This window comes from Hypanus sabinus, chromosome 10 (genome assembly GCF_030144855.1).
Source record: "Hypanus sabinus isolate sHypSab1 chromosome 10, sHypSab1.hap1, whole genome shotgun sequence".
Lineage (NCBI taxonomy): Eukaryota > Metazoa > Chordata > Chondrichthyes > Myliobatiformes > Dasyatidae > Hypanus > Hypanus sabinus.
In genome coordinates, this window is record NC_082715.1 from 96,934,425 (window position 1) to 96,959,797 (window position 25,373).

The 25,373-nt window shown below is 39.2% G+C and overlaps 1 protein-coding gene across 3 annotated transcripts; it reads right to left on the bottom strand.

Moving 5' to 3' along the window:
* Positions 1 to 574: 574 nt before the first annotated feature.
* Positions 575 to 25,373, bottom strand: si:dkey-261l7.2 (uncharacterized protein LOC569751 homolog). Of its 3 annotated transcripts, XM_059982356.1 has the most exons (8): positions 25,286 to 25,373; positions 24,908 to 25,098; positions 15,737 to 15,898; positions 9,885 to 9,974; positions 7,696 to 7,778; positions 6,378 to 6,541; positions 5,817 to 5,927; positions 575 to 877 (listed from the first exon to the last, which is right to left on the bottom strand). In XM_059982356.1, exons 3-8 carry the CDS (start codon positions 15,859 to 15,861, stop codon positions 782 to 784), a joined length of 669 nt encoding a protein of 222 aa, XP_059838339.1. In that variant the 5' UTR covers positions 15,862 to 15,898; positions 24,908 to 25,098; positions 25,286 to 25,373; the 3' UTR covers positions 575 to 781. The 3 variants fall into 3 exon arrangements, with proteins under 3 accessions (XP_059838339.1, XP_059838340.1, XP_059838338.1); XM_059982357.1 differs by lacking the exon at positions 25,286 to 25,373 and having other exon boundaries at positions 15,737 to 15,882; positions 24,908 to 25,179; XM_059982355.1 differs by lacking the exon at positions 25,286 to 25,373 and having other exon boundaries at positions 24,908 to 25,174.

Genomic DNA, 25,373 nt, shown 5'->3' on the forward strand with positions numbered 1-25,373 from the left:
CCATACACTTCCTTAAAATTCCATCTGCCACTTCTTTGCCCATTCTGCTAAAGTCCTTCTTCAGACTCGCTGCTTCCTCAACTCTACCTACCCTTGCACCTATCTTTGTATTGTCTGCAAACTTGCTCACAAGGCCTTCAATTCCATCATCCAAATCGTTGACATACAAGGTGAAAAGAAGCAGCTCCAATACCAACTCTTAAAACAACATCCACATACTCTCCTTTGTCCAGCCTGCCTGTTATTTCCTCAAAGAATTCTAACAGATTTGTCAGGCAAGACTTTCCCTTAAGTAAACCATGCTGACTTGGAGGTCATGTGCCTCCAAATATCCTGAAATCTCATCCTTAATAATGGACTCCAACATTTTCCCAACTACTGAAGTCAGAATAACCAGCCTATATTTTCCTTTCTTCTGCCTTCCACTCTTCTGGGTTGGTCATCTGTAATATGGATCATCAGTGTCATATAAGCTAGAAATGTTTGATGAGTTTACCATGTTGCTAAAGGAATATACGTATTGAAAAAATTCTCTTAAAAATATTAAAACATATCTTTGACTTTCACACAGAGATCAAATCAACTTGTATTTATTTAATGTTCCAAATGAAAATATCAACAGGAATGTTCCTGTGATGGTAACATTTTAAAACCATTTAAAGAAATGTCCTATTATCTTAAGTACATCATGTATTCATCGCATATAGTGTGAATTTAAAAGCTTCACATTAAGTCTACTTTGGCAATTACATTCCCTACAGCATTGGAAGTTAACCTCTATTTAGTCATGTGGGTAGATTTGCTTCAGCCATGGCATCATAATGTATCGGTGTCCATCAAACGTAATGAAGAAAGAAGGCAACAGTGGATGGTTCACCTAAAAATAACAAAATGCAAAAATAATCACCAAGCCTGAGGAAAAAGTTCTACAGTACATTTCAAATTCTCTGAATGCACAAGAGTAAACAACAGTTTCCACTCAATCTAATAGCTTGATCTGAGTATAGGATTGGGTGTTGTGCAATGAACTAATTTGATTAAGGAGCTTAAGGCAGAGGAACCCTTGGAGGCAATGAACATAATATGATAGAATTCACCCTGCAATTTGAGAAGAAGCTAAAGTCAAATGTATCAGGATTACAGTGGAGTAAAGGGAATTACAGAAGCATGAGCGAGGAGCCAGCATAAGTTGATTGGAAGGAGACATTAGCAGGGATGATGGTAAAGCAGCAATGGCTGGAGCTTCTGGGAGCAATTTGCAAGGAGTAGGATAAATGCTTCCCAAGAAGAAGAAATATTCTAAAGGCAGATGACACACCCGTTGTAGACAAGGGAAGTAAAAGCCAACATAAAAGCAAAAGAGAGGGCATGTAATAGAGCAAAAATTAGTAGGAAGTTAGAGGATTGACAAGTTTTGAAAACCAACAGAAGGCAACTAAAAAAGCCTTAAGGAGGGAAAAGATTAACTATGAAAGTAAACTAGCCAATAAGATCAAAGAGGATACAAAAACACTTTTCAGATATATAAAAGAGGGACGAGAGTAGATATCTGACCATTGGAAAATGTTGCTGGACAAGGAAATGGCAGACAAATTGAATAAATATTTGCATCAGTCTTCACTGTGGAAGACACTAGCAGTATGCCGGAATTCCAAGAGTCTCAGAGGGCACAAATGAGTGCAGTTGCTCATACTGGGGAGAAGGTGCTTGGGAAGTTGAAAGGTTTGAAGGTACCTGGACCAAATGGACTACACCCCAGGATTCTGAAAGAGGTAGCTGAAAAGATTATGGAGGCATTAGAAATGATCGTTCTAGTTTCTGGAATGGTTCCAGAGGACAAAAAAACTGCAAATGTCACTCCACTCTTTAAGGGAGGGTGGCAGAAGAAAGGAAATTGTGGACAAGTTAGTCAATGAAGTCTTCAGTGTCCTGCCTAAATGACTACCATCCCATTGCACTCACATCCATCATCATGAAGTGTTTCAAAGGGCTCATCATGAGGCATATCAAGACCCCGCTGCCCCCCTCACTGGACCCCCTGCAGTTTGCGTACGTCCCAACTGCTCAACAGATGACACCATTGCCTTTACCCTCCACCTGGCCCTAACCCACCCGGACAAAAAAGACACATATGTTCGGATGCTGTTCATAGACTTCAGTTCAGCATTTAATAAATCATCCCTCAGAAACTGATTGGAAAACTGAGCCTACTGGGCCTGAACACCTCCCTCTGCAACTGGATCCTAGACTTACTGACTGACAGACCTCAGTCAGTCTGGATTGGAAGCAGCATCTCCAACACTATCACACTGAGCACGGGGGCTCCCCTGGGTTGTGTGCTCAGTCCACTGCTGCTCACTCTGCTGACCCACAACTATGCTGCAACACACAGCTTGAACCACATCATCAAGTTCGCTGATAACACAACCGTGGTGGGTCTCATCAGCAAGAACGACGAGTCAGCTTACAGAGAGGAAGTGCAGCAGCTAACGGACTGGTGCAGAGCCAACAACCTGTCTCTGAATGTGAACAAAAGAGATGGTTGTTGACTTCAGGAGGGCATGGAGCGACCACTCCCCGCTGAACATCGATGGCTCCTCGGTAGAGATCGTTAAGAGCACCAAATTTCTTGGTGTTCACCTGGAAGAGAATCTCACCTGGTCCCTCAACACCAGCTCCATAGCAAAGAAAGCCCAGCAGCGTCTCTACATTCTGCAAAGGCTGAGGAAAGTCCATCTCTCACCCTTCATCCTCACCACATTCTACAGGGGTTGTATTAAGAGCATCCTGAGCAGCTGCATCACTGCCTGGTTCGGAAATTGCACCATCTCGGATCACAAGACCCTGCAGCGGATAGTGAGGTCAGCTGAGAAGATCATCGGGGTCTGTCTTCCCGCCATCACGGACATTTACATTACACGCTGCATCCGCAGAGGAAACAGCATTATGAAGGACCCCATGCACCCCTCATACAATCTTTTCTCCCTCCTGCCATCTGGGAAAAGGCTTCGAAGCATTCGGGCTCTCATGACCAGACTATGTTAACAGTTTCTTCCCCCAAGCTATCAGACTACTCAATACCCAGAGCCTGGACTGACACCTTGCCCTACTGTCCTGTTTATTATTTATTGTAATGCCTGCACTGTTTTATGCTGTAGTCTAGTGTAGTTGTTTTTTTTTCTCTCTATGTTTTTTTTTCATAGTTCAGTCTAGTTTTTGTATTGTGTCATGTAACACCATGGTCCTGAAAAACGTTGTCTCACTTTTACTATGTACTGTACCAGCAGTTATGGTCGAAATGACAATAAAAGTGACTTGACTTGTATTTGGGAAGATGTTAGAGATTATTGTTAAGGACGAGGTTATGAGGTACTGGAGGCACATAAAAAAATGGATAGTCAAAATGGTTTCCTTAAGGGAAAATCTTGCTTGACAAATCTGTTGTAATTCTTTGAGGAAATAACAAGCAGCATGGGCAAAGGAGAATTGGTGGATGTTGTGTAATTGGATTTTCAAAAGACCTTTGATAAGATGCTGCATGAGGCTGCTGAGCAGGAATCTGTAGTATTACAGGAAAGATACTGGCAATACTGGCTGGTTGGTAGGAGGTAAAAATTGGGAATAAAGGGAGCCTTTTCTGACTGGCTGCCAGTGACTAGTGGTGTTCCACAGGGTTTGATGTTGGGACCGCTTCTCTTTATGTTGTATGTCAATGATGGAATTGATGGCTTTGTGACCAAGTTTTTAGACAATACCAAGATAGGTGGAGGGGCAGGTAATGTTGAGGAAGTGGGGAGGCTGCAGAAGGACTTAAGACAGAATAGTAGAATGGGCAAAGAAGTGGTACATGGAATATAGTTCAAGGAAGTGTATGGTCATGCACTTTAGTAAAAGGATTAAAAACATAGGCTATTTTCTAAACGGGGAGAAAATTCAACAATGCAAGGTGCAAAGCGACTTGGTAGTTCCTCATGCATGATTCCCTAAAGGTTAACTTGTGGTGTGAGTCACTGGTGAGGAAGGTAAATGCAATGTTCGAGAGGACTAGAACATAAAAACAAGAATGTAATACTGAGGCTGTATAAGGCACTAGTGAGGCTTCACTTGCAGTATTGTGAGCAGTTTTGAGGCCATTATTTAAAAAAGGATGTGCTGACTTTGGAAAGGGTTCAAAGGAGTTTCATGAAAATAATTCCAGGAACAAAAGGCTTAATGTATGAGGAGCATGTGATGGTTCTGGGCCTGTACTCCCTAGAATTTAGAGGAATGAGGGGGAGAAACCCATCGGATGTTGAAAGGCCTGGGTAGATTGGATGTGGAGAAGATGTTTCCTAAGGAAGAGGGAGTGGAATAGTCTAAGACCGGACTGCATAACCTCAGTATAGAGGGGCATCCATTTAGAATCGAGATGAGGTGGAAATCCTTTTGACAGAGGATGGTGAATCTGTGGAAGGATTATGGGGAGAAAGCAAAAGAATGGGGTTGAGAGGGAAATGGATCAGCCATGATCAAATGGTGAAGCAGACTCAATGGGCTGAATGGCCTTATTCTGCTTCTATGTCTTATGGCCTATTAACACCTACATTTGTGAGTTTGCTGGGTGAAGGTGGGATTGGCTTCAGTTGTGATGCTATGTACTTAAATACCTTCTAGCAAAGCTCACATCTAATAAAAAGATATTTGGGAGGGGCACCCAGTGAAAATATTCTAAGCCACAAGGTCAGTCTGCCATGCCAGGAACAGAAGAAAACTAATGGAAGGAGAAACTATTTGAATGTTTATAAGTAAAAGTAAGTTGATGGAAAAAATATTAACAGATTAGAGATTGTAAGTGTTGTTAGCTATCTTCTTCAATTACTTCAATCTATTTTTCTTTAACAAAGGCATTTAGAATATTGTGTTTACTTTTGATCACCTTGCTACAGGAAAGATACCATTAAGCTGGAAAGAATGCAAAGGAGATTTGCGAAAATGTTCCCAGGAATTGAGGCACAGAGTTGAGCAGGTTAGAACTCTTTTCAACGGGCCATAGGAAAATCATGTGATCTTACAGAGGTTTATTATGAGGGACATAAATAGCATGAATAAGCACAGTCTTTTTCCCAGGGTTGGGATGTCAAGAACCAGAGGGCATTGGTTTAAGGTGAGAGGGGAGAAATTTAATAGGAGCCTTAAGGGAAACATTTTCCACCCAGAGAGTGTTCAGTAAATGGAATGAGCTGACAAAGTGTTTGAGGCAGATTCATTAACAATATTTAAAAAGGTGCTTGGACAGTTTAACATGGATAGGAAATGTTCAAAGGGACATGAGCCACATGTGAGCAAGTGAGACTAGCTTAGCTGGAAACCTTGGTCAGCATGAATCAGTTGGCCTGTTTTCATGCTGTATGCTTCTAACACGCTATATAAGGTAATAAACCTTTTAAATATCATTCTCATTTATATATATGCACATTGCTTTGTTTTTTGCTTAATAAAGAAGCATTATTTTGTACTCCAGGGATTGTCTCTCTTTTTAATTTGAATGCTAACATGCTACTCCTTTTTTCCCCCTCAACTTTCCAGTTTTCCTTCATTACCCATCCAAAAAAGTTTTCCTCAATTTGAAAACAGCCATTCCATCAATGTCACAATTGTCAATTAGTATTGATCACACATAGGAACCAGTATTTAAAGTAATAAACAACAGGCTTAATGGTACTTTGATCTTTGCCAAAAGCACCATTGAAAAATTCTCAAAGAGGCTACCTTCACCTTGGCTTTTATACAGCATCTTGTCCACAAATGTACATTCATCCCCAAACTCAAACACTTACCTGTACACCTGTCAGTAAGACAATATCCTCTTCTGGAATATAGCGTGTTATTGAATTTGTTCCATCATTTGCATGAACAAGAACCTTATAATGAGGAGTATGTTTCAAATTCTATGGAGACAAATGTATTGATAATTGGTTATGCACCTATTCACCCATACAATACAACTACAGAAGTGATAGCAGAAAATAACCAGTAAATACTTAGTTTTAACAGCATTTAACTATCACTTAATTTATTCATTAAAACAAAATATATACACACAAGAGATTTTAGAGATGCAGGGAATCCAGAATAACATGCGGGAGGAATGACACCCTTCATTAGATGGGTCTCAGCCCAAAATATTGGATCTTTATTCCTCTCCGTAGATCCCCAGCCTGCTGTTCCTCCAGTATTTCATGTGTGTTATAGTGAAATATATATCAGAACAAAAATGATTACATGCTCAACCTCGGATATAGTTTAAAGGTTAAAATAAGTGAAAAGTTAAACCAGATTTGCAATGATTTTATTTATATGCACAGCTTTTCCATATCCTTTCATTGGGCCTGCATTACCTGGAAGTCTGAAGGATATTTTTCATTAAGCCATTCTTCTGGGGCTCTTGCATTCTCATCCCATCCAACTATCACACCATGGAATCCTTCACGTCTGTGCTTGAAGACGTCACCCACTCTGTATTTGACAAATAGGGGCCTTGGAGATCGAGGCTCAGGTGAGCCTAACAAAATGTGGAAAATGGCAGGTTTTACAAGTAAAAATCAAAATTTAATTTGCAGTCTTTGAAAAATGTTATTGAACAGGAACATTATGAATATACAATTTAAAATACAAACTGTTGCTTCCAAATTTTTTGGTGCTATGTTATTAAAGCCTTTTTTTTAGAAAAATGAGTCTTATCAATTTAGCTGGATCTCATTCCTAGCCTCAGAAGTTATCAGTTCCCTATTTTGTTTTTAATTGATCTTATAGAGAAAATAGGCTGCTCCAGCCAAACATAATTACCATCCACTTTTTACATTTAAGTGTGAAAATTATAGAATTTCATTTTGAATTGAAGTTTCTGGAAATACAACAAAGCTGATCACAGGGCTGTTCTTGAAATAGCACCCCAAAAGATCTATTTGCAAATAATAACAATTTTATTTATAGACCACTTTTCACACAAGGTAATTTGAGGAGTATAATAATGGGCTAAAACATGAAAATAAAAGACAAAAAGATGGTTAGTTAAGAGCAAGGTTAAATAAATAGGTTTTGAGCTGGTATTTAAAGTGTCAACTGAGTCTGTATCCCTTATAGTTTTAGGAATGGAATCCCATAGTTTAGGAACGTAATTCAAAAAAGCTGACCTGCCAATTATCTTTTGAAGGATATTTTTTAAATTTAAGGGATTGTATAGGCAAATATCTCAAATCAATCCCTACACTCCTGTCCTCTTAGGTGCCAATTTAGGGTTAAGAAAGGCTTGTGTGCAGGCTGATTTTGTGGGTTCTAAGGCTGCTGATAAGGGTAGCATGGGATAATCTCAATATACCAAATGTTGGCTTGGATACAATACTAGTACTTGGAAGCAACTCTAATGATATCCCTGTACAGACTCCCCAGTATGAGCTTAAAAGGGAATCAAATTAAGATGCACTTAATGCCATGACTCCACTTTGCAACAGTGAGGGTGAACATTCAGTTTAAATAATACATACAAAGAAAATGAAAACAGTGAGTAGACTGCTCAGTGAAAAGGGTTAACAAAATAAACAAAGTGAGGCATTTTTATTTAGGGAAATGTAGAGATTACTATATAAGATTAAATTATATAGCCATGTTCTAAACTGACCAACAAGAATTATTTTTTCTGGTTTCTCTACATGATACCTGCAAAGTATCCATCCTTCTCTTTAAACATCAAGACTTCAAAAGCTGGGGATTCCCCAGGAGGGTCCTCATTTTGAACATATCTGCAGACATCAGAAAACATGAAATTTGAAATTTTTCCGAAAGCTCTTAACCCAATCAATAAACAGACACGTAAATGGAAGAGTGAAAAATAAAAAAAAAATAAAAACCACAGGGAATATTACATGCCAGATTTGCTAGTGTGTGTTTTCCCTCACCATCCTTGAGTTTGAATTTGTAGGTAAGATAATTTGTAAGCACAATTAAAGATGATTCAGGCAAGGAAAAGTTCAAGGATTACACAAGTCAGCACATTGATTTCAGGCAGCACATGGCTACAAAGTAAAAGAGCAGTAATCTATTTTACTACTGAAATTAACTCTACTTGTCAAGAAAACCTGGCAGATGATCAGTCCTCTAAGTCATAAATTATAGTGACTTAATGATCAAGTTTAAATATATAATGCAGAAATTGTAGTGGTAAAAGCATCAATTAAAAAAAAAACTTTTTTTTGCTCTTCTAACAGTGAAGAACATTCCAAGATGACTTGTGCTAAGAAAGCAGGCTGAACATGGGAGTCATAGCCTTAATGTAATACAACACATGCTGACCATTGCACCCTCCCCACTAGTCTCAGTTGCCTACATTTGGCCCATAACCCTCACAGCCCTCACAATTTTATTAACTTCTATTGAGGACAGTCATTCTTCTGCATTCCAGAGAATGAAGATCCAGTGTAACCAACCTCTTATAACAAGATGAACAAAACTACACTACATCCCAAGGGTGGTCTCATCAGTGACTGAGATAGCTACCACATAATGTCCCTACTCCTGAACTCAATGGCCTGCCTGATGAGGGCAAGCATGTCAAATGACTTCTTCCCCACCCTATTTAAATGCAGGGAAACGCAGCCACTTTCAGCAAATTAGCCACTGTATTCTCAGATCCCTCCATTCCACAACAACTATCAGTGACCTACCATTCATTTTATGAGGCTTACCCAGGTTTGACAGTCCAAAATGGGTCAATTCATACCCATCTAAATTGAAATCCACGTCATTCCTCGGCTCATCTCCCCAGCTGATTAAGATCGCTTTACAATTTATTGTAGCCTGCTTCACCATCAACTGGACTCCCTAATTTAATATCATTAGCAAACATGCTAATCATACCATGTATACTCACATCCAAATCATTTAAATAAAAAATGAATAACAGAGGTCCCAACACTGACCTCTGGGGCACCCCATTAGTCACAGGCTTCCAGTTGGAGAATTGGCCTTTAACCATCACCTATCATCAAGCTAATTTTGAATTCACATTGCTAGTTCCTCCAAAACCCATGTAAACCAACTTTTCTGATTAGCTGCCACACAGGACCTCATCAAAGGCCTTACTAACGTCTATATAAGCAACATCTACTGCCCCTACCTCATCTATCCCCTTAGCTACCTCTTCGGAAAACTACAAAGGATTTGTCAGACACGACCTCCCACACAAAATAAAGCATGCTAACTATTCTTGATCAGGCTTTGATAATCCAAGTGATACAAATCTTGTCTCTCAGAGTTCCCTCCAGTAACTTCCCGGCAAATCAATTCAATGAATTCAGACTCACCAGCCTGTAATTCCTCGGCCTGTCTTTGCTACCCTTCTTGAACAATGGAACATTATTACCCACCTTCTAAGTCTTCTGGAACTTCACCAGTGGAGCCTCTGCAATTTCTTCCCTGGCCTTCCAGAGGGTCTGGGGGTACTATTGGTCAGGCCCTGGAGATTTGCCCACCCTAATGCACTTCAAGGCTGCAAATACCACCTTCCTCATAATATACATATAATCCAAGACCTCACTCCTTATTACCCTCATATCTTAGGCATCCCTTAGTAAACACCATGGAAAAATAGACTTTAAAATCTCAGCCAAAGAATTTGTCACCAAGACAGGTAAGAATTTTTAAAATGAGGGAAATCGGGAAACAGAATTTAGAAGGGAATTGCAAACCTTAGGACCCAAACAGCTAAATGAATAAACTACATGTGATATTTTCATAAAACTCTAGACTCAGATTTAGGTGGGTGGTTGCTATGTATGTAGATAAAGTATTAAACATTGATTGGGATCAGGCAAGAGTGTTGATACCAGTTGGGTTGCTCAATAACTTACCTCTCCTTCAGAGTCCATTCATTTAACCAGTCCTTCCATGCTTGCAAACTTAAGTAAGATTTTCGGAATTCACTCCATCTATGGATTAGTCTTTGTGAATCAAAATTCAAGATTTAATACATTAGGATGTGGGAAAAAGTGAAAGAAGAACTGACCCTTTGCATGAAATAAAGTAAATTATTTTGTAATAACTGCAACTAATGTCTGATATTCTCAAAATGTCTTTCAACACAAAAAGCAATAATGTAATCCCTCCCTTTCAGTAATGCATTGCTTTCCGTAGTAATGGAATGGACTATATACTGTATGATTGTATGGTAATATTCACATTTCCTACACAAACAATTCCATATGGGCTATGGTGCTCAGTTAAGCCTATCTCATGACAAGTGATTATTATTACAGACCAGTGAGAATGCAGGGGCCCGGGTCCAAATGCAAGGTACGATCTGCTCTTTGGACAATTCAAACACCAGACCAGCTAGATTGGAAAGGCTGGGTGCCGGGATTGGAGGCGAGAGTCAGGCTGATTTCACACACTCTCCCATGATGTTCGTTTCTCTCTCCGTGGCACTGCAGCTGTGATGACCCCAGCTGTTTGGCTTCATGTCTGAAAGCTTTGCACCGATTTGCCCTGCTAATATGAGCTGTTACTGAGGCTTTGGGCCTACTCCAGGCTGCTCTCGGGATTCGTATCTAAGGACTCAATTTTGTTTGGAATGCTGTCATTCGCTTCTATTTGCACAATTTGTGTTTTCTTTCTTTCTCTGCACAATGGGGGTTGATCTTTACTTTTTTTTACATTGAGTTCTTTTGGGTTTCTTGCTTTGTGGCTGCTTGGAAGCAAGCAAATCTCAAGGATGTATAATTTATACATTCTTCAATAATGTATGTACTTTGAATCTACTTGGTTAAATTAGCAGGTATGAAATCCAGAGGCCTAGACTTATTGTCCAAAAACACAAGTTCAAAACCCTCTATGACAGATGTGGATTTTAAATTTTGTCAACTAAATAATCTGGAATTGGACCAAAAGTCTGAGCAGTACTAACCTTTTGGGTTGGATGGTGGTCAGGGGAGAAATCTGTTGTCTTTCCCTTGTATGGTCTCTACAAATGTAATTGACTCTCAAATGCTTGCTGGCATGGCCTGAAAAGCCACTTAGTTCAAAGTCTCACTGCCACTTTCTCAAAGGAAATTAGGGATCAGCAATAAGTACTGGCCTTACTAGCAACAATTTATAGTTGTACCCTTAAAATGTATCAAAAAGTGTTTGAGGCACAAGACTTGTTCTTTGATCTAACAATATTGTATATGAAGCAAGGAAAAGAATATCAAATAGAGATAGGACAGCAAATACATCAAATCCCGTCCCATGATCCTCTCCCTTCTCCAGCTCTGTATCCCTTTTGCCAGTGAACTTTCCAGCTCTTAGCTTCATCCCTTCCCCTCCTGTCTTCTCCTATCATTTCTGATCTCCCCCTCCCCCTTTCAAATCTCTTACTATCTCTTCTTTCAGTTAGTCCTGATGAATGGTCTCAGCCCGAAACATCAACTGTACTCCTTCCTATAGATGCTGCCTGGCCTGCTGCATTCCACCAGCATTTTGTGTGTGTTGCAACACATTTTAGACATTGTTCATGCAGCTATCTCAATCATTATCAAAATACAATTAATTCTTGCAATAAAATAATTTAACTGGTGAGGTTCATTTCTTAATCTTGTTTAGTAGATTAAGTAACAATCAGTATACTAGAAGCAAATACTGATTACATAGATGAATGGTTAGAGATTACAGAACATTTACCAGTCAATATAGAACAGGCACTCATGTTAAAAGTTGCTTGATATACATCTGAATTCTTCCACAAAAGACAACAGGAAATATATTTGCAAGAACCAAAGTAAGTAATCCACTACTTTTTACATTTCATGCAAATCTCTATTAAAACTGTGATTAGCAGAAACACATCTGCAGATACTGGAAATCCAAAGTAACACACACACAAAATGCTGGAGGAATTCAGCAGGACAGGCAGCATCTATGGGAACGAGTGAAGTGTTGATGTTTCAGGCCGAGACCCTTCATCAGGACTGTGATTAATCTGCTTTTGACATATTCATTTTATAACAATTCACTATGAGACCACAAATACTGACAATATGATTGAGTCTTCATTATGATGGAAACATTAGACATTTAAATCCTTAAGATACTTTTCTTTGGGTCTCAGGTTATAACTGCACTAAACAAGGCAACAACTTCACTTTCATCAAGTTTGCTGTGATAAGAATTGTATGTTAACTCTCAGAATTTAACTAGATCTTCCTGAAGATATTTAAATGCAATCCACTCTATCAACAACTGAGTTGAAATAGGGTAGCAAATTTGCACAGTGACAGCATAATATCCTTTATCTCCCTTTAAATATAACAAAGGTAGGGCAACACTTTTCTCTTTATTCAATCAACCATCAATCCAAAAAAAAACGAGGAGAATATTTTTACACTGCAACAGAAAAAGGCTCTGGCATCTACTTGCTGGGCCAATTCAAAATTAATAATTTCTCTCCCTCCCTTTGTGGAAATAATGAAATTCATCAAAATACAGCCATTAGCTGTTGTGAATTTGTCTTTATATAAATAGCTAATTATCAGTGCAGGAGGTAATTCTAATTCTGACACAATATTTGCAGGCTATAATTTAAGCTTAATTATTAAGGGGAATTGCTTCCAAAGTCAACAAAAAAAAACAGATATTCTGTTACTTGGGGATGTCAAGTATGTTCTAATCAACAAACTCTAAAACCTGGGCCTCTGAACATCCCTCTTGGAAGGATCCCTGACTTCCTCACCGGGAGACCACTGTCTCTGCAGACCGGAAATAACATCTCCTTGCTGCAGTCAACACTGCTGCACCTCAAGGATGCATGCTTAGCCCACTGCTCTATTCTCTTTACACCCACCACTGTGTGGCTGCACACCATTTATTAATTTGCCAATGACTCAACTATTGTTGCAGAATTTCAGATTGTGATGAGGTAGCATTCAGGAGTGAGATAAATCACCTGGTTGAGTAATGTTGCAACAGCAAACTTGCACCGAACAGCTGTAGGATGAAGGAATTGGTTGTTGACTTCAGGAAGTCAAGGGAGCACACATCTGTCCTCACCAAGGGATCGGCAGTGGAAAGGGTGAGCACAGTTTCAAGTTCCTGGGTGTCAACATCTCTGAGGATCAATTCTGGACCCACATACAATTACAAAGAAGACATGAAAGTGGCTATACTTCATTAGGAGTTTGAGGAGACTATCTCAAATTTCTACAGTTGTACTGTGGAGAGCATTCTAATGGTTCAAAGTACATTTACTATCCAAGTATACATATATTATACAATCTAGAGATTTGTCTCCTAACAGACAGCCACAAAACAAAGAAATCCAAAGGAATCTCTAAAAAACTATCGAACACTCAATGTGCAGAGAGGGAGGAAAAAAAATTGTGCAAAAAATAACTGCAAGCAAATAGCATTCGAAACTGGTCCAGGAAAAGATTCCGAGACCCAGAGTTCAGTGTGGAGCTGAGTAGATGACGTGGAGCAGCAAGCTGAACTGGCCCATACCTCACCTCGGGCCTCGACACCATGAACTTTTTAATCTGGCCCAGTGCGAAAAATCAACTTTCAAACATTGGGTTCAATCACCTCGATACACTTCAGAGCCTGCACCCTGCTGCCTTGATTCGGTCTGTACCTGACCTTTTCAATTTGGCATGGCACTTAAATTGATCAAACCTCAGGTCTCCTCGCTCTAGGCTACGCTCCTGCCACCTCGCCCTGGTTCCATCACATCGAATTGCCTCCAAGTCCAAAGGGAAGTTACAGGTTATTACTTTTATGAAAGTTTGCCAGAAAGAGTGTGGTTAAGCAAAGTAAGCAGTTGTTTTCCTCATTTTGTTAGCCACCAGCACCATCCTAAACTGGAAGATAAGGTCTAACTGGTTGCACTCCTATCCAAAATGGAGAGGCCACTGCACAGAATCAGAAAATAGTACAGAAATTTGTAAACTCAGCCAGCTCCAGTATGGGAATAGCCTCCACAGCATCAAGGGTGCCTTCAAAAGGCAATGCCTCATAAAGGCAGCATCTATCATTACATCAGCCAGTATACGCCCTCTTCTCATTGCTACTACCAAGGAGGTGGCACAGGAGCATGAAGACACACACTCAACATTATAAGAAAAGCTTCTTCCTTTCTGTCATCATATTTCAGAATGGGTCATGATCCCATGAACACTACCTTGCTACTTTTTTTTCTTTTTTTCTCTCTTTTTGTACTACTTATTTAATTTTTATTATATATATATATATATATAAAGTTTATAGTTTTTTTGTTATTATTATGTCTTGCAATGTACTGCTGCCATAAAACAACAAATTTCACAACACATGCTAGTGATGTTAAAACATTCTGATTTTACCAGGCTGCACCTACAGGAATCCTACCTCTTATACACATTCTTCAAAACTCCTCAGTCCTACCTATTATATTATAGGTATAGGACATAATACAGATAATATGTCCTACCTATTTCATTCCATCAGAATTTTAAAAAATGAATTATTTGCTATATTAGTAACAGAATAGAGCACTAAAACTGAAGACATGGAAGCTTTACAACAGGTTGGTTAGGCATTAGCTACTGTCTTGGTCTGCTTTGCTCAGAGAGCTGAAGGAACATTGTTCACCCCTCATACAATTACTGAAACAGAAGGGACTTCCCCCAGTATATTTTGGTGCTTCACTGCTAAGAGGATATCTGCAGTATTCATCAAAAAAGTAAGCCACAGCTACCCTCTAAAAATCCTCAGTGGCACACAAACTGAAAAAAAAACAGGAAGCAAAATTAAGAGAATATACATTATATTTAAATGATTGGCAAAATACAGATTAGGAAATACTGGTGGAATAAATGCAGAGAAATAAACAAGAAACTGAAGTAAAAAATAAAGTTTTAAAACTCTGCAATGTTGTTTGTGATTAAGGGATGGTTATATATTCATTAAAATTTTGGGAGCAAAGTGGTTAATTGAGATTAAAGAACACTTATGTGTCATTAAGATGTTCCAAATATGCTGGTCAATAACATCCATGGCTGGTTTTAATGTGGAACTACTACTTAAATATTTTAAGAAAAGCCCTTTGTTGCAATTTCAATATTGAGTCAAAGGTAAAAGCAACGCACTCTGAGGAGGTACAACAGCTTTGAAAGCAGTGTTTGAATATTTACCTTTAATTGTGCTTATTTGGACATCAAAAGTTGCAGGGTGAAAGGTCTTGAGCGTGTACTAACAGCAGTTCAGTGTAATTTGGTATAGATTACCTGAAAGCATGGAGGATTCAAACTAATTAACATAAAATACGGTACCTTATATAAACCTTAGTGCATATTGTTATTTAATGCGAACCCTCCATGCTTTCAAACATGAAAATATTAAATAGTCCTGTGGGAAAAGAGGCATTGAGTGGAGTAAATTGCAGAGTTCCAACATAGAGCTGTTTGAATGGGTCATATGAAGCACCAGGCCATTCATAAGGCAGTGAATCATGAGTATCAAATGCTATATCAGTTAACAGCAGTAGATATTGACAGAAAAAAGATTGAACTTGTTGGAAAATTTGACTGCAAAATATTCTGAAACAGCACAGAGAGCTGCCACACTTCCTTTTCACTTGGCCAAGCCTGTCATAGAACTCTCTGATGCTGATACTGACAAAGCAAAGTTTTACCCATCAATAACACATTGGTAAAAACACCAACAAACATTAGAAAAAAATAGTGTTTAGCAGTACCTTCTTGATGCCTGGATGCGTTGGGTAGAATCACTGCCAAACCATCGGGTTAAAATATACTGTGCAGGAAGTGCAGATATTAATAAACCAATCTGCAAGGCAGCAGCTGCAGTTAACTGAGGCATTCCAGTGTCAGCCACTCTTTCCTAACAGTATAGAACACTTGAAGAAAATCACCATTTAGTTAGAAACAAGAATATATTACATATTAGGAAACATTTTAAAATTCAGAGTATACACGGATAAGACAAATTCCACTATTTTGATAACCAAATAGATAGCCATAAAACAACAGACACTGAGTTCTTGAAATGTGTATGTCAAATTCTGTATCAATATATCGAAAATATGGAGAGTTCTAGTTATATAAATAGGCTCTTAAGTAACCTCAAGAACAATACTTCTTAAAAATTAAGGAAATAAACACAGCAAATTGATTAAACCCTTTAAGCTTTACTTTCTAAAGTAATGGCTATTTTATAGAATTTTCAATTTTAGATTACAAATATTCACTAGGAATACCACTACAGTTCTGCAATGTCACTAGAATTTGGAAAATAATTTAATATTTAGGTAAAAATATTTCCCTTACTGTTTCCATCCTTACTTTTTTTCTCCAATGCAACAGTGTATGAATGTGTTTATGAATTTGCATAATCTTACTCAAATAGGTTGGTTCGTTATCTGCCACATCATATGATGCAGGTGATCATGGCCTTTCAACGATTATAATGGTTCTTGGCAAATTTTTCTACAGAAGTGGTTTGCCATTGCCTTCTTCTACTCAAGTAGGTATAATTTATAAATACAGGAATTCTAGGAAGTAAATGTGTACAAGAATTTTATTTGCAACATAGGAGTTTTAGTTTTATTTGCCTGTCACATAAAGGACCCAAAGTTGCTTTCAAGAGCTGAATGAGGTATATACCAAAGTATAGTTAGTGGTTGGCAGGGACTCAGTGGGCCAAAGGGCATGTTTATGTGCTGTATCTCTCAGTCTTTATGTACGAATCCTAGTCAGCTCAACTTAATCTGCAATTGCAGGTAGAAATCATTCATAGTTTTTCAGCAACGTGCACAAAATGATGGAGGAACTCAGCAAGTCAGACAGCATCAATGGAGGAGCATTTCAAGCTGAGACACTTCATCAGTCCTGCATTTTCCTCTCCATAGATGCTGTCTGATTGCTGAGTTCCTCCAGCATTTTGTGCATGTTGCTCAAGATTTCCGGCATCTGCACAATCTTCTGTGTTCATGATATTTTTCACATCTCTAGTTAGGGACACCAATCCAAGCACAAGGTTTTTTTAAAAATCACAGTCCCATTGAAAACATACTTACATTACTGGGCATTAATAGGTTTTTTAATCTATATGGATTATTAAACACAGTATAAAATGCATTTGTTCATTAATCCATTCATTGCCCTAAAAATAAACGAATTAAGTATTTGGAGACAGAACTTGTATTGACTCCATCCATTTTGTATTCTCAAAGTATAAAAACAAATCAGACGCAATCAAGTACATTGGCAACATAGTGACTTTCATTTTTTGATAACTTAACTTTATAGCACTGCATAGTCAAAGTTTATTTTTGTACAATGTAATACCTTAGAACATAGAGCAAAGAAATGTACAGCACATTACAGGCCCTTTGGCCTACAATGTTGTGCCGACCATGCCACCTACTCTAGAAACTGCCTAGAATTTCCCTTCCACATTGCCCTCTATTTTCTAAGCTCCATGTACCTGTCTGAGGGTCTCTTAAAAGACCCTATTGTATCCACCTCTACCGCCATTGCTGGCAGGGTACCACAAACAGTCTAACAGGAGGGAGTCATCACTACCCCGGCTATGGATTGACTTATTCTAGAGCCTACATACACAACACTGGAAGAACTCAGCAGGTCGGGCAGCATCCATGAGAAAAGTTTTATCACTCTTTTCTCACGGATGCCGCCTGACCTGCTGAGTTCTTCCAGCGTTGTGTACGTATTCTTTGATCCACAGCATCTACAGGTGTATTTTTGTGTCATTATAGAGCCTAATGGCCGAGGGTATGCATGACCTCATATAGCGCTCTTTGGAGCAGTGGAGTTGTCTTAGTCAATTACTAAAAGTACTCCTCCATTCAGGTGGCATGCAGTGGGTGAGAAACATTGCCCAGTATTGCCAGGATTTTCCGTAGGGTCCTTTGTTCTACCACAGCCTCTAGTTTGTCCAGTTTGACTCCTATAACAGAGCCAGCATTCTTAAGCATTTTATTGAGCCTGTTGGCATCACTCATGTTGATGCCGTTACCACAACATATCACCGTGTAGAAAATTGTACTGGAGACAACAGACTGTGTTCGCCCCCACCACCACTGCCAGCAGTGCATTTCACACACACCCTCTGTGAAAATCTTACCCTGACATCCCCTCTATACCTGCTTCCAAGCACCTTAAAACTATGCCCCCTTGTGTTAGCCATTTCAGCATTGGGAAAAAGCCTCTGACTATCCACACAATCAATGCCCCTCATCATCTTATACACCTCTATCAGGTCACCTCTCATCCTCCATCGCTGCAAGGAGAAAAGGCTAAGTCACTCAACTTATTCTCATAAGGTACACCCTCCAATCCAGGCAACATCCTTGTAATTTTCCTTTGCACTCTCTCTATAGTATCCACATCCTTCCTGTTGTGAAGTGACCAGAACTGAACACAGTACTTCATGTGGGATCTGACCAAAATCTTATATAGCTGTAACATTACTTCAAGGTTCTTGAACTCAATCCCACAGCTGATGAATGCCAACACACCATACACCTTCTTAACAACACAGTAACCTGCACAGCAGCTTTGAGTGTCCTATCGACATGGACCCCAAGATCTCTCAGATCCTCCGCACTGCCAAGAGTCTTACTATTAATATTATATTCTGTCTTTAAATTTGACCTACCAAAATGAACCATTTCACACTTATCTGGGGTGAAGTCCATCCACCACTTCTCAATCCAGTTCTGCATCCAATTGATGTCCCGCTGTAACCTCTGACAACCCTCCAGTCTATCCACAACACTCACAACCTTTGTATCATCAGCAAACTTACTAATCCACACTTCTACTTCTTCATCAGGGTCATTTATAAAAATCACAAAGAGGAGGGATCCCAGAACAACATCACCGGTCACCGAACTCCATGCAGAATACCAACCATCTACAATCACCCTTTACCTTCTGTGGGCAAGCCAGTTGTGGATCCAGAAAGCAAGTAATCTTGGATCCCATGTTTTCATACTTTCTGAAGGAGTTTTGCACGGGGAACATTATCAAACGCCTTACTGAAATCCATATACACTACATCCACTGCTCTACCTTCATCTATGTGTTTTGTTACTTCCTCAAAGAATTCACTCAGGCTCATAAGGCATGATTTGCCCTTGGCAAAGCAATGCTGACTATCCCTAATCAGATTATGTTTCTCCAAATGCTCATAAATCCTGCCTCTCAGGATCTTCAGCAGCTTGCCCACCACTGAAGTCAGACTCACTGCTCTATAATTCCCTGGGTTATCTCTACTGCCTTTCTTGAACAAGGGAACAACATTTGCAACCCTCCAATCCTCCAGCACTACTTCCGTCCCTATTGATGACGCAAAGATCATCGCAAGAGGCTCAGCAATCTCCTCCCTTGCCTCCCACAGTAGCCTGTAATCTCTTCCCTTTTGAAGTGAATCTTTTTTTGGAAAGGATAAAAAATGAAGGATAAGATTGACCAGGATACATAGATAATTTTCTTGCACTTACAAGTCCTCCTTTGAAATGTTTATCATCCATATTGGCAGTACGTGGAACATTTAATCAGAAAGATGGCAGTGTGGTATTCTTTATTGCACAAAATTCACAGCCTGGGTTTCTTATGCTCAAGTTTTTGGAATTTGTCAGGAACCTGACCAAATGCGAGAGTAACACGAACAGAGGCACAACTGGCAGCTTAGCTCACATGTGAATTAATTTCATGATCAAAGGCAGAAGGTCCCAATGGGGTACCTGATAAGGCTCTGAAAACCAATGCCAACAAAACAGCGGGAGTATTCAAGGCCATTTTCAACCTCTCATTGCCACGGGCATAAGTTCCCCCTTGCTTCAAAAAGGCAACAATTAATTATACCAGTGCCTAAGAAGAATAATGTGGGCTGCCTTAATGACTATTGCCCGGTAGCACTCACATCGACAGTGATAAAATGCTTTGAGAGGTTGGTCATGGCTAGACTAGACTGAATTCCTGCCTCAGCAAGGACCTGGACCCATTGCAATCTGCCCAACACCGCAATAGATCAATGGTAGATGCAATCTCAATGGCTCTCCACACAGTTTTAAACCACATGGACAACACCAACACCTACATTAGGAGGCTGTTCATTGGCTATAGCTCAGCATTTAATACCATCATTCCCACAAGCCTCACGTTGCAGAAGTTGATGTTGAGAAGTTGCAGAACCTGGGCCTCTGTACCTCCATCTGCAATTAGATCCTCGACTTCCTAACCAGAAGACCACAATCTGTGTGGATTGGTGATAACATCTCCTCCTCGCTGATGATCAATACTGGTGCACCTCAGGGGTGTGTGCTTAGCCCACTGCTCTACTCTCGCTATACACAAGACTGTGTGGCTAGGCATAGCTCAAATACCATCTACAAATTTGCTTTCGATACAACCAGTGTTGGTAGAATCTCAGATGGTGACGAGTGGGCATACAGGAGTGAGATATGCCAACTAGTGGAATGGTGCCACAGCAACAACTTGGCACTCAACGTAAGTAAGTCGGAACAGCTGATTGTGGACTTCAGGAAGGGTAAGATGAAGGAACACATACCAATCCTCATAGAGGGATCAGAAGTGGAGAGAGTGAGCAGTTTCAAGTTCCTGGGTGTCAAGATCTCAGAGGATCTAACCTGGTCCCAACATATTGATGTAGTCATAAAGAAGGCAGGAAAGCAGCTATACTTTATTTGGAGTTTGAAGAGATTTGTCATGTCAACAAATACATTCAAATGCTTCTATAGTTGTACTGTGGAGAGCATTCTGACAGGCTGCATCACTGTCTGGTATGGAGGGGCTACTGCACAGGACCGAAAGAAGCTGCAGAAGGTTGTAAATCTAGTCAGCTCCATCTTGGACACTAGCCTACAAAGTACCCAGGACATCTTCAGGAAGTGGTGTCTCAGAAAGGCAGCATCCATTATTAAGGACCTCCGGCACCCAAGGCATGCCCTTTTCTCACTGTTACCATCAGGTGACAGCACACACTCAGCGAATCAGGAACAGCTTGTTCCTCTCTGCCATCCTATTCCTAAATGTACATTGAAGCTTTGGACACTACCTCACTTTTTTAAAATATACTGTATTTCTGTTTTTGCACATTTAAAAAAATCTATTCAATATACATAATTGATTTACTTGTTTATTTATTATGTTTTATTTTACTTATTTTTTATCTCTCTGCTAGATTGGGTATTGAACTGCTGCTGCTAAGTTAATAAATTTCACGTCACATGCTGGTGATAATGAACCTGATTCTGATTGTGACTTCTCAGAATAGCTTAGCTGGCAATGGAGTGCTACCAAACTCTATTAGCAAACCTTCTACTCATTCAATATTTCAGCAATTTGCATTTGTGACTAGAAAGAAGTGTTAACATTTACAAACATTTCTATAAATATGATGTAGAAATAATTTATGGGAAGGAAGCAGCAAAGGGACATTGATAAGATAATGGACCTTGACATGATTTTCACTCAGTCAATCTGAGATTGTACCTAAATGGATGGCTTTGGAGAAGACAAAAGTTTTAGAGGGGTCAAAGGTTATTAATTCAAATGTCTAAGATTAATTACAACTTTAAAATACAACATACAGAAATATTTGCTTCTTCATGGAAAGTGAACTTCAAATAATGTATGAATTCTATTTTATGTTAATTAAATGTTCTCAACAATTTCCCTTCCAGAATTTAAAAATTATCTTTGTCATTGTTCCCCACTTATTTTTCCTTCTAAGGTTCATAGATAATATCTGAACTGAAGGCAGACTAGCTAGTAGTTAGGTAGCTCATTGTCAAGTCTGTTGTTTATAATAGTACAGCTATTTCTGGAATTATGGAAAGATCCCCCACAGAAGCTAAAGGCAGCGAGTCCAATGTTTTTTATGGAGGTTATGGTTGAACTACCTAATTAGTTATTCTCCTTGCAACCATCCCCTCTCCTCTGCACTTCCTTCATAGCCCTGGGATTTTTATAAACCTACAGGGGCTATTATTTTTTGTTCTGCATGATTTCAGGCAGTGTATTCCAGATCATAACTCAGAGGTTTTCTGTCCCTCATAATGCCAAGTTAGTTTACCTCTTACCTTATATCTGGGTGCTCTATTTACCAAACCTTCTAAAACTGAAAACAATTTAGTTTAATCTAAAATAATCAAAGTATGGTCTGTTAGGTAAGAGTACTGGTTATTTGGTAAGTTACATAAATCAAAATGTAGAGTTCCCAGTTACAGTTTATGCAGACGTAATGATTCTCAGCAGGAATGACAATTAAGGACTATAAATGCCTTCAGCACTACTGAACAGAAATAGCTCTGAGCTGTAATCAGAACATCAGGTGTACCAGTGATACAGAGTGAGGATTAGTCCTCTCTACAGTGACCCAAAACACACTGCTTGGACACACATTTGCATGTTTGGACTAGATGCCTGAGAGCTGTTGGTAAGAATCAATGCTGTCAACTAAAAATAAATTGACAAAATCAATGCAAACCTAAGGAAGTTGTACTAGCAGATCCCATTCTCACTTTCATGTAGAAAAATGTGTTGCTTTTTCGTCAGCACTTCCTCAGAGTGACAATATTTTGCAGGAACTAAAGTGAAAGAAGTTGAATCTGTGTCCACTCACTCCTCAGAACAGTGCTTAAGGTGAAAGAATGCACAGTTGTACACTATTGCACTACTGTAATTCAACAAAATAACTCAGAACCATTTACAGTAACTTATTTTGTAAAACTACAGCATGCTTTTTACTTGCTACATCTCTCTTCCGAATAAGATTGTTACAGGCATGGATATGCCTTGTCTACATCATACTATTCCCATACTGATAGAAGGCAATAAATTGACAAACCATTCAATTTCCTTAGTGAAGAGTGCAAAACCATTCCCATTTAAAACAGTAACATCTCAGAAAAAGAGTATATTTTCTGAATTTTGTTTTACCACTAAATAACAGTCAATGTAATCATGTCCTGAAACAAACACATGCAATATCTTGTTAGGTAACCTTGTTTGCTTGTTCACATTTTCGATGAAAGATATGCCTTAACACACAGTCATCTTTCAGATGACAAGTTCGACAAAATGTAAATCTTGCTTCATCGCCCATTTTCTAAATCTTGAGAAAATGTGACTTTCTAAATGTGACCAATAATTCAATCCTAATGAATCGCAAAGTGAAGGATATGTATGGTTTATTCAGAGGCTCTCAACTAATTAATTGTAAAGATTCATTCCTTGCTGCATGTCAGAGTAACACAAAGAGATGAAACGTGTCTCAGTTAGAAGGGAAAGCAACAAATTTGACAATTATCAAAACAGAACACAATTCTGAAAATATTCAGCAAATTAGATAACATCTCTCAAGAAGCATAGAGCTAGCTTTTGGCTTTAGAGAATTTGAGATGTGTAGAGCAAATGAAAAGATCTGTGATAGTGTGGAAGGCAGGAAAATTAGAAGCAACAGAAATGATAGTTCTGGGTAAGGTATGGGAATTGGACAAACAAGGGTTCTAAAGGAAATGTACATAATACGTTGGTTGATGCTTGCTGGGGGAGGGGAAGAGGGGGCTTGGGAGTTCTACCGTTTTTCTGTTCAATCTTTTGCGGTTCTTGTTATTCGGGGACGTCTGCGAAGACAAGTTGTGTACTGAATACATTCTCTGATGATCAACAGAACCATTTGAACCAATGCTTTCAGTTCACAGGTTGAAATGCACCTAGTTAAAAGACGGGGTGCGGTTTCTCATTTAAACTTTGAGGGAGACCAAGAACAGACGTCAAAGAGGGAGCGAGTCAGAGAATTAATCTGTCAAGCAGCCAACAACCTGCTTTACTCCCCTGTCAGGCTTGCAGACGGGGAAGCAAAACGAACATTGCACCACCTGCAGCTGAAAGGAAAGATAGCGTGTATTATTGGTAGCTGTTGAGACAACATACTTTTTGAAAGTCGTTTCAGAATAATTTTTTAATGACAGTACCACGTTGGAGATGTCCTAAATGGTGAGGGATGTGGTGATGTTGAGGTAAAAGGACAAAGTTATTTTAGGACGGAGAAAGTGAAAAGTGTTAGAAATAGAATGCTCAGCTACCGTCTCTTTATTTAATAGTTTTAAGATCAATCTACCCGTCAGAATGAAAAGCAAAATGTGGGGAGATAACAGTTTAGCACGATCCACTTTCAAACGTAAGAGAATTAAAATTCAAAATTAAAACTTGCTGGAAGTATTTATAAACTATTGCAATATAATCGTGGGTTTTAAGTTTAACTCTACTACAGGTGGATAAAGCGAATTCGTGTCCAGGTTGTAATAACAATACCCAGCCCTTTCACTCCCTGGCTTCACAACTACACTATATAGTGATGTCAAAATAATTGGCCTAACAGCTCCTCAGTCGGTACAAACGTTCCAGAGGTGATGAGCCCAATTAACGTGAACTACGCTGGCGAAGCATCGTTTCCAAAACGTTAACTGTACTGCTGAGTCACAATAATGAGGAACCAGTTTTAGGAAAACGCAGCCTGTACGTAGTGATAAAATATGAACGCGGTGCACCAAATAGTGTATGCACAAAGCAAATTCTGATTTGAATCTGGTTAGAAAACCCATTAACTTCATCATAATCCCATCAAATGTAAACTTAAGTTTCTGATCACGCTAAGAAATATGTCATTTAAGTTTTGTTTAAAGAAATCTCATTACCACCTAAAGATCACTTCAGATAACTTTTAGTTGGGAAGTACACCTTATTAACTCCTTTAAAAGTACCTGTTTTCCATCATTTATAAAACCACTTGCTGGGAGTAAAGAGCTGGACCTAAAGCAAAGGATATATTGAATGAAATGGGCCGAACTTACCAAACACGAGATAATTTTATTATGGCAATTTTGGAAAGTCAGTCCAGCTTCACTGAAAGTTTCTCTAAATCCACGGTAACACAAAGCTTGTCCATATTCAACAGCCACCACAGGACAGCAATTCTACAGGGGCAGGCCACGAGTGGACACCTCAGATTGTCACTAACTCAGCAGCAGAGTCTAAACAGGAACTGAAAATTCATAATTAATGCAAACGAGTGGCCGTCTTTGCATGCGTGTTTGTGTAAGTTGCGCTCAGCTTTACGCCTCCTGACTGTAGGTGGCAAACATGCCGCCTTGATTAATTTTATCCAATAGAGTCAACCCACGACTAGTCCCAGGAGCCGAATCTTGCGGAGCCACGTCAGACACACTCACCTCTAACCATACAGTGACCGAGAGAAGCAGAGGCTCGGTCTGTCCAGCTGTCAATTCAACAGTTTGGTGTAGCTGGACGATTGAGACG

Excerpts from the sequence above, each read along its gene's own strand:
- si:dkey-261l7.2 (XM_059982356.1), bottom strand. The coding sequence starts at position 15,861 with ATGCCTCAGTTAACTGCAGCTGCTGCCTTGCAGATTGGTTTATTAATA. Across the intron at positions 6,542-7,695 it reads GAAGGATGGATACTTTGCAG|GCTCACCTGAGCCTCGATCT; the intron begins GTATCATGTAGA and ends ACATTTTGTTAG. Across the intron at positions 5,928-6,377 it reads AATATCCTTCAGACTTCCAG|AATTTGAAACATACTCCTCA; the intron begins GTAATGCAGGCC and ends TTGTCTCCATAG.